At 73.3% G+C, this 13,585-nt stretch overlaps 1 protein-coding gene across 1 annotated transcript in view; it reads left to right on the top strand.

The window, feature by feature from the left end:
• LOC142823897 (arf-GAP with GTPase, ANK repeat and PH domain-containing protein 3-like) overlaps window positions 1-13,585 on the top strand; it is a 90,780-nt gene that overhangs the window by 61,603 nt on the left and 15,592 nt on the right. The window contains exons 5-7 of the mRNA XM_075915646.1: window positions 10,514-10,668; window positions 11,535-11,625; window positions 12,868-13,090. Of these exons, the coding sequence (XP_075771761.1) occupies window positions 10,514-10,668; window positions 11,535-11,625; window positions 12,868-13,090 (469 nt within the window). The remainder of the gene's footprint in view (window positions 1-10,513; window positions 10,669-11,534; window positions 11,626-12,867; window positions 13,091-13,585) is intronic.

Here is a 13,585-nt window from a genome sequence, read left to right as displayed (position 1 = left end):
TGACCCCACCTCCTCTGTGGGTGCCCCTCGGACTAACCCGGCCATCCCCATGGACACCCTGCAGCTGCCCTGGGTACGAGCACCCTGCGCCTCTGTGCTCAGCGGGCGGCCCCACGAGGCCGGGGCTGGCCCCGGGGTCTGCTTTGGGTGTGCGGGCTGGCGGCTGGGGCCGCGGGGTCTCTGAGGCCAGGCTGCTGCCGCGGCTCCCCAGAGCCCTGTCTGCGCGGAGGGGCTGCTAACGCAGGCTGGAATATTGGGTTTAATGAGCTGCAAAATGAGGAGGCAGCGGCTGACATTTACGAATGGCGCCGGCGTCCTGCCTTCCGACGCTGCTAATTTGTTGCTCTCCCGAACGCTGCTCAGGTACAGCCAGACCACGGCAGCCTGCAGGCAACCCCCAGCCAGCTGCAGCCTGGCCTGGGGGAGACCCCTGCTCCCGGGCCCGGCGGGGCGAGCGAGGCACTGAGCCCAGCCCAGGTAGCGCCCCAGCCCTGCACCCCTGGGGCCTGTCCGTCACCGTGGGTGCTCCAGGGCAGGCCTGGGGCACAGGGCGTCAGCCCAGAGGCGCCTCGCTGGATCCTGCCCCACAAAGCAGCCTTGGATTCTCGGCACAACGCCCAGTTCCTTACGCTGCCGGAGGCTTCGCTGCTTTGCTAGATGTACGGTCCTGGGCAGACTGGCCAGCCCCTGTGCCCAGCGTGTCCCGGGGGGACTGGCCAGCCCCTGTCCCCAGCGTGTCCCGGGCGGACTGGCCAGCCCCTGTCCCCAGCGTGTCCCGGGGGGACTGGCCAGCCCCTGTCCCCAGCGTGTCCCGGGGGGACTGGCCAGCCCCTGTCCCCAGCGTGTCCCGGGGAGACTGGCCAGCCCCTGTGCCCAGCGTGTCCCGGGGAGACTGGCCAGCCCCTGTGCCCAGCGTGTCCCGGGGGGACTGGCCAGCCCCTGTGCCCAGCGTGTCCCGGGCAGACTGGCCAGCCCCTGTGCCCAGCGTGTCCCGGGCAGACTGGCCAGCCCCTGTTCCCAGCGTGTCCTGGAGAGACTGGCCAGCCCCTGTGCCCAGCGTGTCCTGGAGAGACTGGCCAGCCCCTGTCCCCACCGTGTCCCGGGGGGACTGGCCAGCCTCTGTGCCCAGCGTGTCCCGGGCAGACTGGCCAGCCCCTGTGCCCAGCGTGTCCCGGGCAGACTGGCCAGCCCCTGTTCCCAGCGTGTCCTGGAGAGACTGGCCAGCCCCTGTGCCCAGCGTGTCCCGGGGGGACTGGCCAGCCCCTGTCCCCAGCGTGTCCCGGGGAGACTGGCCAGCCCCTGTGCCCAGCGTGTCCCGGGGGGACTGGCCAGCCCCTGTGCCCAGCGTGTCCCGGGGAGACTGGCCAGCCCCTGTGCCCAGCGTGTCCCGGGGGGACTGGCCAGCCCCTGTGCCCAGCCTGTCCTGGGGGAACTGGCCAGCCCCTGTGCCCAGCGTGTCCCGGGGAGACTGGCCAGCCCCTGTGCCCAGCGTGTCCCGGGGGAACTGGCCAGCCCCTGTGCCCAGCGTGTCCCGGGCGGACTAGCCAGCCCCTGTCCCCAGCGTGTCCCGGGCAGACTGGCCAGTCCCTGTCCCCAGCGTGTCCCGGGCAGACTGGCCAGCCCCTGTCCCCAGAGTGTTCTGGGGGAACTGGCCAGCCCCTGTCCTCAGCGTGTCCTGGAGGAACTGGCCAGCCCCTGTGCCCAGCGTGTCCTGGGCAGACTGGCCAGCCCCTGTGCCCAGCGTGTCCCGGGGAGACTGGCCAGCCCCTGTCCCCAGCGTGTCCTGGAGGAACTGGCCAGCCCCTGTGCCCAGCGTGTCCTGGGCAGACTGGCCAGCCCCTGTCCCCAGCGTGTCCCATGGGGACTGGCCAGCCCCTGTGCCCAGCGTATCCCGGGAGGACTGGCCAGCCCCTGTCCCCAGCGTGTCCCGGGGGAACTGGCCAGCCCCTGTGCCCAGCGTGTCCCGGGGGGACTGGCCAGCCCCTGTGCCCAGCGTGTCCCGGGGAGACTGGCCAGCCCCTGTGCCCAGCGTGTCCCGGGCAGACTGGCCAGCCCCTGTGCCCAGCGTGTCCTGGGGGGACTGGCCAGCCCCTGTGCCCAGCGTGTCCCGGGCAGACTGGCCAGTCCCTGTCCCCAGCGTGTCCTGGGGGAACTGGCCAGCCCCTGTCCCCAGCGTGTCCCGGGGAGACTGGCCAGCCCCTGTGCCCAGCGTGTCCTGGGGGGACTGGCCAGCCCCTGTGCCCAGCGTGTCCCGGGGGGGACTGGCCAGCCCCTGTCCCCAGCGTGTCCTGGGGGGACTGGCCAGCCCCTGTGCCCAGCGTGTCCCGGGGGGACTGGCCAGCCCCTGTCCCCAGCGTGTCCTGGGGGGACTGGCCAGCCCCTGTGCCCAGCGTGTCCCGGGCGGACTGGCCAGCCCCTGTGCCCAGCGTGTCCTGGGGGGACTGGCCAGCCCCTGTCCCCAGCGTGTCCCGGGCGGACTAGCCAGCCCCTGTGCCCAGCGTGTCCTGGGGGAACTGGCCAGCCCCTGTGCCCAGCATGTCCCGGGGGGACTGGCCAGCCCCTGTGCCCAGCGTGTCCCGGGGGGACTGGCCAGTCCCTGTCCCCAGCGTGTCCCGGACGGACTGGCCAGCCCCTGTGCCCAGCGTGTCCCGGGCAGACTGGCCAGTCCCTGTCCCCAGCGTGTCCTGGGGGAACTGGCCAGCCCCTGTGCCCAGCGTGTCCCGGGGAGACTGGCCAGCCCCTGTGCCCAGCGTGTCCCGGGCAGACTGGCCAGTCCCTGTCCCCAGCGTGTCCTGGGGGAACTGGCCAGCCCCTGTGCCCAGCGTGTCCCGGGCAGACTGGCCAGCCCCTGTCCCCAGCGTGTCCTGGGGGAACTGGCCAGCCCCTGTTCCCAGCGTGTCCCGGGGAGACTGGCCAGCCCCTGTCCCCAGCGTGTCCCGGGCAGACTGGCCAGCCCCTGTCCCCAGCGTGCTGTGGTGGAGGCGGCTGCATGCCCCAGGGACCCCAAGCCCAGCTTGTGTTGGGGTTGCTGCCTATGGAGCGCCCCAGGCCCGTCATGCAGAGTGGTGCCACTCCACGTGGCTGCCAGGCGAGCGAGCGCTGTCCCAGGGAGCTGGGCGCTGCGGGACAGGGATGGCTGGGGGGCTGGGTGCCAAGGGGAAGGGATGTCTGGGGGCCGGGCACCGCGGGGCAGGGATCTCCAGCTGGGAGCCGGGCGCCGTGGGTCAGGGATCTCTGGCTGGGGGCTGGGCACCGTGGGGCAGGGATCTCTGGCTGGGGGCCAGGCGCCGTGGGGCAGGGATCTCTGGGGGGCTCTGGGCGACAGTGGGGCAGGGATCCTCTGGGGGGCTGGGCGCCGTGGGGCAGAGGATCTCTGGGGGCCGGGCACCGTGGGGCAGGGATCTCTGGGGGGGCTGGGCGCCGTGGGGCAGGGATCTCCGGCTGGGGGCCAGGCGCCGTGGGGCAGGGATCTCTGGGGGGCTGGGCGCAGTGGGGCAGGATCTCTGGCTGTGGGGGCTGGGCACCGTGGGGCAGGGATCTCCCTGGGGCCGGCTTGGGCGGCGCGTGGGGCAGGGATCTCCGGCTGGGGTCCAGGGCGCCAGTGGGGCTAGGGATTTGCTGGGGCTGGGTGCCCGCAGGGCAGGGATCTCTGGCTGGGGGCCAGGCGCCGTGGGGCAGGGATCTCTGGGGGGCTGGGCGCAGTGGGGCAGGGATGTCTGGGGGCTGGGCGCCATGGGGCAGGGATGTCTGGGGGGCTGGGCGCCGCGGTGCAGGGATGTCTGGCTGGCGGCCGGGGCCACCGTGGGGCAGGGATGTCTGGGGGGCTGGGCGCCGTGGGGCAGGGATGTCTGGGGGGTCGGGTGCCACGGGGCAGGGATGTCTGGGGGGGCTGGGCGCCGTGGGGCAGGGGATTTCTGGGGGGCTGGGCGCCGTGGGGCAGGGATGTCTGGGCGGCCGGGCGCCGTGGGGCAGGGATGTCTGGGGGCTGGGCGCCGTGGTGGCAGGGATGTCTGGGGGGTCTGGGCGCCGTGGGGCAGGGATGTCTGGGGGGTCGGGTGCCACGGAGCAGGGATGTCTGGGGGGCTGGGCGCCGTGGGGCAGGGATGTCTGGGCAGCCGGTGCGCCGTGGGGCAGGGATCTCTGGGGGGCTGGGCGCCATGGGGCAGGGATGTCTGGGCGGCGGCCGGTGCGCCATGGGGCAGGGATCTCTGGGGGGTTGGGCGCCGTGGGGCAGGGATGTCTGGGGGGCTGGGGCGCCGCGGTGCAGGGATGTCTGGGGGTCGGGCGCCGTGGGGGCAGGGATTTCTGGGGGCTGGGCGCCGTGGGGCGCAGGGATTTCTGGGGGGTCTGGGCGCCGTGGGGCCAGGGATGTCTGGGCGGTCCGTGCGCCGTGGGGCAGGGATCTCTGGGGGGTGTTGGGCGCCGTGGGGCAAGGATGTCTGGGGGGCTGGGCGCCGCGGGTGCAGGGATGTCTGGGGGTCGGAGCGCCGCGGGGGACAGCGGGCGCGCTCACGGTGGGTGCGATCTCCGTCCCACGCCCGCTGGTCGCCCCACGGCGCGAGACTCGTTGCAGGGTCGGGTTAATTCACAATCAGCGCCGGTGGCCCCGCCCGCACATCGCTCTGCTCAGCGCTCAGGCTTCAGAACCTCATCAAAACCTCATCAAGAGGCAGCGCATTGCTGTGTCCGCTTCCTCTTGCCCACTCATCGAACGGCGCTGGGCTCGCTCCTGCCCCGCCCCTCCAACCCAGCGCGGGGAGCGGGGGTTGCTGCTGTCCTGTAGTAACCCCATTTGTGCCTCAGTTTCCCTGGGCCCTGTGCTGCCATCTCCTTGGGGCTGGGAATTCCGGCCGTGACTCGCCGCGGGGGGGCCGGGCTCCAGTAACCTCCACCTGGGAGGGGTCGGTCAGGTGACCCCCGTTTGCCAGGAAGCAGGAGGAAGGAGGGCAGGGCCGGAGGGACAGCGATGGCTGCTGGGTGCATGAGTCTGGCTGGGTTGGGGGGCAGAGAGGGGCCCAGGGCCCCACTCCCCAGGCTGCGCTGCCCTTGGCCCTGTGCTGACCCGTCTGTGGGTCGCTGGGGACCACGCACCCTCCTGTCCGCTGGGAGCCCTTGGCTGTGGGTGCCGGGCCCAGGCCATTGGCAGCAAGGAGGCCAGGGCAGGCAGAGCAGGGGTGTCCCGGAGTGTGGGGGAGACCCCGGGTCCTGCGCCCCCGTCCGCAGACACAAGGGACTCTCCAGTGGCAGGTATTGGGTCCCAGGGACACAGCGGAGCTCCGATTGGTTGTTACAGGAGCCGTCAGGACAGCCCAGCCTGGGGAAGGGGGAGCCCAGAGCCCCAGCTCAGCCCCCCAAACCAGCGAGGCTCCCTACTCCCCCAGCCAGCCGAAAACTAACTCCCGCTCCCACCCCCAGGCCGCCCGCCCCAGCTTTGCCCTGCTTCCAGGCCCAAGGTGCCACCTGCCCTCACCTGGGCCTCAGGTGTGAGACTGGACACGCTTCCCCAGGGAGTCGTGCCGGCCTCCCCTCCTCGGGCACAGCGCTGCAGGGCCCGGACGAGGCACCGAGCCACGGCAGAGCAGCCCAGGGCCGCAGGACTCGCACACAGCACAGCAAAGCAGCCAGTGAATGCAAACCCAGAGTGAATGCAGTGGACCACAAAGGTGGACAAAATCCCCCCTATGTCACAAGGGGTCGTGGGTCGGGGTTGGGGGCAGCGCTGCGCCCAGGACGGGCAGAGCAGGGGCGGGGGTCAGGGTTGGGGGCAGAGCAGGGGCCATGGGTCAGGGTTGGGGGCAGAGCAGGGGCCGTGGGTCGGGGTTGGGCGCAGAGCAGGGGCCGTGGGTCGGGGTTGGGGGCAGCGCTGCGCCCAGGACGGGCAGAGCAGAGACCGTGGGTCAGGGTTGGGGGCAGAGCAGGGGCGGGGGTCAGGGTTGGGGGCAGAGCAGGGGCCACGGGTCGAGGTTGGGGGCAGAGCAGGGACCGTGGGTCGGGGTTGGGCGCAGAGCAGGGGCTGTGGGTCGAGGTTGGGGGCAGAGCAGGGGCCGTGGGTCGGGGTTGGGCGCAGAGCAGGGGCCGTGGGTCGGGGTTGGGGGCAGCACTGTACCCAGGACAGGCAGAGCAGGGGCCGTGGGTCGAGGTTGGGGGCAGAGCAGGGGCCGTGGGTTGGGGTGGGGGGCCAGGGCTGTACCCAGGACGGGCAGAGCAGGGACCGTGGGTCGGGGTGGGGGGCAGAGCAGGGGCCGTGGGTCGGGGTGGGGCGCAGAGCAGGGGCCGTGGGTCGGGGTGGGGGGCAGAGCAGGGGCCGTAGGTCGGGGTGGGGGGCAGAGCAGGGGCCCTGGGTCGGGGTTGGGCGCAGAGCAGGGGCCGTGGGTCGGGGTGGGGCGCAGAGCAGGGGCCGTGGGTCGGGGTGGGGCGCAGAGCAGGGGCCGTAGGTCGGGGTGGGGGGCAGAGCAGGGGCCCTGGGTCGGGGTTGGGCGCAGAGCAGGGGCCGTGGGTTGGGGTGGGGGGCAGGGCTGTACCCAGGACAGGCAGAGCAGGGGCCGCGGGTCGGGGTTGGGGGCAGCGCTGCGCCCAGGTGGGGCAGAGCAGGGGCCGTGGGTCGGGGTGGGGGGCAGCGCTGAGCCCAGGTGGCCAGAGCAGGGGCCGTGGGTCGGGGTGGGGCGCAGAGCAGGGACCCTGGGTCGGGGTGGGGCGCAGAGCAGGGGCCCTGGGTCGGGGTGGGGCGCAGAGCAGGGGCCGTGGGTCGGGGTGGGGGGGCAGCGCTGAGCCCAGGTGGCCAGAGCAGGGGCCGTGGGTCGGGGTGGGGGGCAGAGCAGAGGCCCTGGGTCGGGGTGGGGGGCAGAGCAGGGGCCGTGGGTCGGGGTGGGGGGCAGAGCAGGGGCCCTGGGTCGGGGTGGGGCGCAGAGCAGGGGCCGTGGGTCGGGGTGGGGCGCAGAGCAGGGGCCGTGGGTCGGGGTGGGGGGCAGCGCAGGGGCCCTGGGTCGGGGTGGGGGGCAGCGCAGGGGCCGTGGGTCGGGGTGGGGGGCAGAGCAGGGGCCGTGGGTCGGGGTGGGGGGCAGAGCAGGGGCCCTGGGTCGGGGTGGGGGGCAGAGCAGGGGCCGTGGGTCGGGGTGGGGGGCAGAGCAGGGGCCCTGGGTCGGGGTGGGGGGCAGAGCAGGGGCCGTGGGTCGGGGTGGGGGGCAGAGCAGGGGCCCTGGGTCGGGGTGGGGGGCAGAGCAGGGGCCGTGGGTCGGGGTGGGGGGCAGCGCTGCCCCTTCTGTCTGGCCCTTGCCAGGGCTCTTCCTGCTGGTGAGCTCCTGAGTGAGTAGCCGCCCCCGCCCCCGGCCTCTCCCCCCTTCCAGCCGGAGACCTAAGGAGGCTGCATGTGGGGCCAGTTACCAGCAGACCCTGGCCTGGCCCCCCTCCCCCTTTGGCCTTCTCCCGCAGCGCCCAGCCCCCCAGCCGGGGCCCACGCCGCCGGCTCTCGCCCTGTCCCCCTCCGCGCCCGGCCAGTGGGACGTGGGGCCCCGAGCCGTGACCCCTCCCGGCCTTGCACACCCCGGGCCGGCTCGGCGGGAGGGGCGCTGCCGCGTCTGTCTCGGGCGCCCTGGGCCGGCTCTGGCGTCCTTCCCGGCCCGGAGTCAGACTCTGGCTTTTCCTTCTGCTCTTGATGAGCCGGCCATGGACGCCCCTGAAGGGCCGGCCCAGCGAGCGCTTTGGGGGAGACCTGGGAGGGGGATTCTCCCGGGCCTGGCGGCTTCCCCGGGACCCGGAGAACCTATCCAGAGTCGGAGAGAAGGGTTGGAACCTCGCCCCTGTGTGACGGGGAACTGGGGGGGCACAGGGAGCACTGGGGTGTCTGAGGGGAGGTGGGGGATGGGTTATAACCTCTCCCCTGTGTAAGGGGGCTGGGGGGCACAGGGAACACTGGGGTGTCTGAGGGGAGGTGGGGGATGGGTTATAACCTCTCCCCTGTGTGAGGAGGGCTGGGGGGCACAGGGAGCACTGGGGTGTGTGAGGGGAGGTGGGGGATGGGTTATAACCTCTCCCCTGTGTGAGGGGGCTGGGGGGCACAGGGAGCACTGGGGTGTCTGAGGGGAGGTGGGGGATGGGTTATAACCTCTCCCCTGTGTGAGGGGGGCTGGGGGGCACAGGGAGCACTGGGGTGTCTGAGGGGAGGTGGGGGATGGGTTATAACCTCTCCCCTGTGTGAGGGGGGCTGGGGGGGCACAGGGAGCACTGGGGTGTCCGAGGGGAGGTGGGGGATGGGTTATAACCTCTCCCCTGTGTGAGGGGGGCTGGGGGGCACAGGGAGCACTGGGGTGTCTGAGGGGAGGTGGGGGATGGGTTATAACCTCTCCCCTGTGTAAGGGGGGCTGGGGGGCACAGGGAGCACTGGGGTGTCTGAGGGGAGGTGGGGGATGGGTTATAACCTCTCCCCTGTGTAAGGGGGGCTGGGGGGCACAGGGAGCACTGGGGTGTCTGAGGGGAGGTGGGGGATGGGTTATAACCTCTCCCCTGTGTAAGGGGGACTGGGGGGCACAGGGAGCACTGGGGTGTCTGAGGGGAGGTGGGGGATGTGTTATAACCGCTCCCCTGTGTGAGGGGGGCTGGGGGGCACAGGGCGCACTGGGGTGTGTGAGGGGAGATGGGGGATGGGTTATAACCTCTCCCCTGTGTGAGGGGGCTGGGGGGCACAGGGAGCACTGGGGTGTCCGAGGGGAGGTGGGGGGATGGGTTATAACCTCTCCCCTGTGTGAGCGGGGCTGGGGGGCACAGGGAGCACTGGGGTGTGTGAGGGGAGATGGGGGATGGGTTATAACCTCTCCCCTGTGTGAGCGGGGCTGGGGGGCACAGGGAGCACTGGGGTGTGTGAGGGGAGATGGGGGATGGGTTATAACCTCTCCCCTGTGTGAGGGGGCTGGGGGGCACAGGGAGCACTGGGGTGTCCGAGGGGAGGTGGGGGGATGGGTTATAACCTCTCCCCTGTGTGAGGGGGACTGGGGGGCACAGGGAACACTGGGGTGTCTGAGGGGAGGTGGGGGATGGGTTATAACCTCTCCCCTGTGTGAGGGGGGCTGGGGGGCACAGGGAGCACTGGGGTGTGTGAGGGGAGATGGGGGATGGGTTATCTCTCTGCTGTGTGAGGTGGGGGGCACAGGGTGCGGGGGCCCTGCCTGACTTGGGTACAATGGCTGGGGAGGGGCCCTGGCCGGGTCCCCCCTCCCGTGGGTCTGGGGTGGGCGTGGCCGTCGGCCCCCCTGTGTCCGACCGGTCGGCAGGCGGGGGGCAGAGGCCGGGGCCCCCGCTCCCAGGACAGGCCTTGCAGACCCTGGCCCACCCCTCCGCCTCCCCGCTGGCCCCAGCGCCGCGCGCTTGGCTCCCTGCTTTTAATAGAGAGCTGGGCAGGCTCGTTATGCAGATGAGGGTGTTATTTGCATAACGCTAATTAGGTAATTACAAATCATTTTGCTATGAGCTGAAGCGTGTGCTGTGACATAACGTGTGTTAGTCGTTCTGCTCGGCCCCGCCGCTCTCCCTCCCTCCGACCGCGGCGCGGGCTGCGGAGCCGGGACACGGGCTCCGGGCGCCCCCCGAGCCGTCCCGGCCGGTGCCGGGGAGACCCTCAGCCCAGCCCCCACGGAGAGCGGCCAGACCCAGACCAAAGGCCCGTCCCGCCCGTGTCCCCAGTGCCAGAGCCGGGCGTCGTCCACTGCCCGTGCGTGGCACACGGAGGCCCCTGGCTCGGCCGGCAGCCCCCTGGGCCAGCGCCGGGCCCGGCGGGAGCTGCGGCGCCGTGTCGCCGAGCGGGCTGCCCATCTCCCAGAGCCGCCGGCCCCGTCTCCCGCAGGCCCTGCCCGACCTGCCGTGGCCTGGCCCCAGCGTGCCGGGCGCTTGGCGTGGCTGCAGGGACAGCGCCCGGCTCAGCATGGCTGGGCTCAGGCCGCCCCCCTCCTACAGGGCTCCCCACGGTGCCCCTACCCTGGGGCGGGAGGCCGGACCCACTGCTCACCGGGGAGGGGCTCTGGCCAGGCTGGGCGGGGGGGGGGGGGGCCGGCTCAAAGGACGTGGCCTTGGGAAGGGGCTGGGCCATGCACCTGCGGGGAGGGCAGCTTCCCTGTGCCGGGGCAGTGACCCCCCAGTGTTGGCACAGTGACCCCGCCCCCTCCATGCCGACACTGTGACCCCCCCATGCCAGTACAGTGACCACTCCCCCAGTGCCGTGGGTGACCCCGCCCCCCGCCATGAGTAGCCCCACCCCCCAGTGCCGTGGGTGACCCCGCCCCCCGCCATGAGTAGCCCCGCCCCCCAGTGCTGTGGGCGACCCCGCCCCCCGCCATGAGTAGCCCCGCCCCCCAGTGCTGTGGGTGACCCCGCCCCCCGCCATGAGTAGCCCCACCCCCCAGTGCTGTGGGTGACCCCGCCCCCCGCCATGAGTAGCCCCGCCCCCCAGTGCCGTGGGTGACCCCGCCCCCCGCCATGAGTAGCCCCGCCCCCCAGTGCCGTGGGTGACCCCGCCCCTCTGTTTCAGAACAAGACGAGTCGTTTGAGTTCATGATCGTGTCGCTGACGGGCCAGACCTGGCTCTTCGAGGCCTCGGCGGCAGAGGAGCGGGAGCTGTGGGTCCAGGCCATTGAGAGCCAGATCCTGGCCAGCCTGCAGGGCTGCGAGAGCAGCAAGAACAAGGTGAGGGGCCCCCCAGGCCGGCCCCTAGGGCCCGTCCCCTGCTCCCCTCCCCTGCAGGCCGGCCCGGCCCCACCTGCCCCTCGGTTCCTGGTGGGTCCCCCGCGCTGCCCAGGCTGGTGCTGCCCCGCTGCCCCCACCCCTGCCCGGCTGGCATTACCTGCCCGTCCAGAACCCCGCCCTCAGCCCCCCCCTTGGCCCCTCCCTCCCCGCCCCTGCCCTCGGCCCCTCCCGCCCTTGCCACCCCGCCCTCGCTGCCCCGCCCTCGGCCCCCCCTCACCGCCCCTGCCCTCGGCCCCTCCCGCCCTTGCCTCGCCGCCCAACCCTCGGCCCCTCCCTCGCTGCCCCACCCTCGCCCCCCCCCCCCCACCGCCCCTGCCCTCGGCCCCTCCCGCCCTTGCCTCGCCGCCCAGCCTTCGGCCCCTCCCTCGCTGCCCCGCCCTCGGCCCCTCCCTCGCTGCCCCGCCCTTGGCCCTGCCCTCGGCCCCCCCTCACTGCCCCTGCCCTCGGCCCCTCCCGCCCTCGCCGCTCCGCCCTCGGCCCCTCCCTCGCCACCATCCTGCCCTCGGCCCCTCCCTTGCCACCACCCTGCCCTTGGCCCCCCTCACCGCCCCCGCCCTCGGCCCCTCTCTCACCGCCCCTGCCCTCTGTGCTCCTAACCCCCCCGCCCTCGCCCCCCTGCCCTCTGTGCTCCTAACCCCCCTCCCTCGCCCCCTGCCCTCTGTGCTCCTAACCCCCCCGCCCTCGCCACGCTGCCCTCTGTGCTCCTAACCCCCCTCCCTCGCCCCCTGCCCTCTGTTCTCCTAACCCCCCAGCCCTCGGCCCCCCAGCACCTCCTAACACGTTGGGCGCTCGCCTGCCTCTTTCAGACGCGCTTGGGCAGCCAGAGCGACGCCCTGGCCCTGCAGACGGTCCGGACGACCCGTGGCAACAGCTTCTGCGTGGACTGTGACGCGCCCAGTGAGTGCCCGACGGGGCCCTCCCGCCCTGCCCAGACAGGGGGTCTGTGCCCCATGGGGCCCTCCCGCCCTGCCCAAACAGGGGTCTGTGCCCCACGGGGCCCTCCCGCCCTGCCCAAACAGGGGTCTGTGCCCCATGGGGCCCTCCCGCCCTGCCCAGACTGGGGTCTGTGCCCCACGGGGCCCTCCTGCCCTGCCCAGAGTGGGGTTTGTGCCCCACGGGGCCCTCCCGCCCTGCCCAGACAGGGGTCTGTGCCCCACGGGGCCCTCCCGCCCTGCCCAGAGTGGGGTCTGTGCCCCTCGGGGCCCTCCCGCCCTGCCCAGACAGGGGTCTGTGCCCCACGGGGCCCTCCCGCCCTGCCCAAACAGGGGTCTGTGCCCCTCGGGGCCCTCCCGCCCTGCCCAGACAGGGGTCTGTGCCCCTCGGGGCCCTCCCGCCCTGCCCAGACAGGGGTCTGTGCCCCTCGGGGCCCTCCCGCCCTGCCCAGACAGGGGTCTGTGCCCCTCGGGGCCCTCCCGCCCTGCCCAGACAGGGATCTGTGCCCCTCGGGGCCCTCCCGCCCTGCCCAGACAGGGGGTCTGTGCCCCACGGGGCCCTCCCGCCCTGCCCAGACAGGGGGTCTGTGCCCCACGGGGCCCTCCCGCCCTGCCCAGACTGGGGTCTGTGCCCCACGGGGCCCTCCCGCCCTGCCCAGACAGGGGGTCTGTGCCCCACGGGGCCCTCCCGCCCTGCCCAGACTGGGGTCTGTGCCCCTCGGGGCCCTCCCGCCCTGCCCAGACTGGGGTCTGTGCCCCTCGGGGCCCTCCCGCCCTGCCCAGACTGGGGTCTGTGCCCCACGGGGCCCTCCCGCCCTGCCCAAAGTGGGGTCTGTGCCCCACGGGGCCCTCCCGCCCTGCCCAGACAGGGGGTCTGTGCCCCACGGGGCCCTCCCGCCCTGCCCAGACTGGGGTCTGTGCCCCTCGGGGCCCTCCCGCCCTGCCCAGACTGGGGTCTGTGCCCCTCGGGGCCCTCCCGCCCTGCCCAGACTGGGGTCTGTGCCCCACGGGGCCCTCCCGCCCTGCCCAGACAGGGGTCTGTGCCCCGCCCTGCCCCAGGGCACTCATCCCCAGGGGTTTCACTGACCAAGGGAGGCAAAGCACGTGGGTCCCTGTGGGGCTGGTGACGGGGGGGACAAGCGGATCCCTGTGGGGCTGGGCGTGTGGGTCCCTGGGGCCTGTGCTACCCCCCCTCTTCCCTCTCCAGACCCCGACTGGGCGAGTCTGAACCTGGGCTCCCTGATGTGCATCGAGTGCTCCGGGATCCACCGTCACCTGGGCACCCACCTGTCCCGCGTGCGCTCCCTGGACCTGGACGACTGGCCGGGCGAGCTCCTGGCGCTCATGTCGGCCATGGGCAACGCGCTGGCCAACGCCGTGTGGGAAGGGGCGGTGCAGGGCTACCGCAAGCCGGGCCCCGAGAGCAGCAGGTGAGGTGCCGGCTGCGGCGCAGCGGGGGTTAACGGCGGCAGCTCGCCGGCCGGCCGGCGCTCCCAGGGGCGCGTGGCTTTCAGGCCTTGTCTGTGCGATCGGCGCGTGTCACTCACGCCGGCAGGGCCCATTCTGCGCCTTATCAGCGGCTGGCGCGGGGCAGGGGGCAGCGGCAGGGCGCATGCTCCGCGCGGGGTATTGATCGCCGCCCGCCAGATGCAGATGGATAGAATGGGAGCAGATAGCGGGGCGCGCGGCACGCATCGATCGGCAGGGGACGGCGGCTCGGCCTTTGTCTGCGCCAGCACCACGGCAGCCCCGATAACGGCCCCACGGCGCCGGGCTGCGCCGCGCAGCCGCTGACCTTTCCCTGCCGCCGGCCGAGCCCCGCCGTGGCCCGGCTCAGGGGACCGTGCCGCTCGAGTGGGGGGGGCAGGAGTTCTGGGGGGGGCCACGGGGCACCAGAGCTGGGAGGAGGGTGCCCAGGACACGAG

Source organism: Pelodiscus sinensis, unplaced genomic scaffold, assembly GCF_049634645.1.
Source record: "Pelodiscus sinensis isolate JC-2024 unplaced genomic scaffold, ASM4963464v1 ctg209, whole genome shotgun sequence".
Taxonomy (NCBI): domain Eukaryota; kingdom Metazoa; phylum Chordata; order Testudines; family Trionychidae; genus Pelodiscus; species Pelodiscus sinensis.
This window is presented reverse-complemented; position numbering and strand designations above follow the sequence as displayed.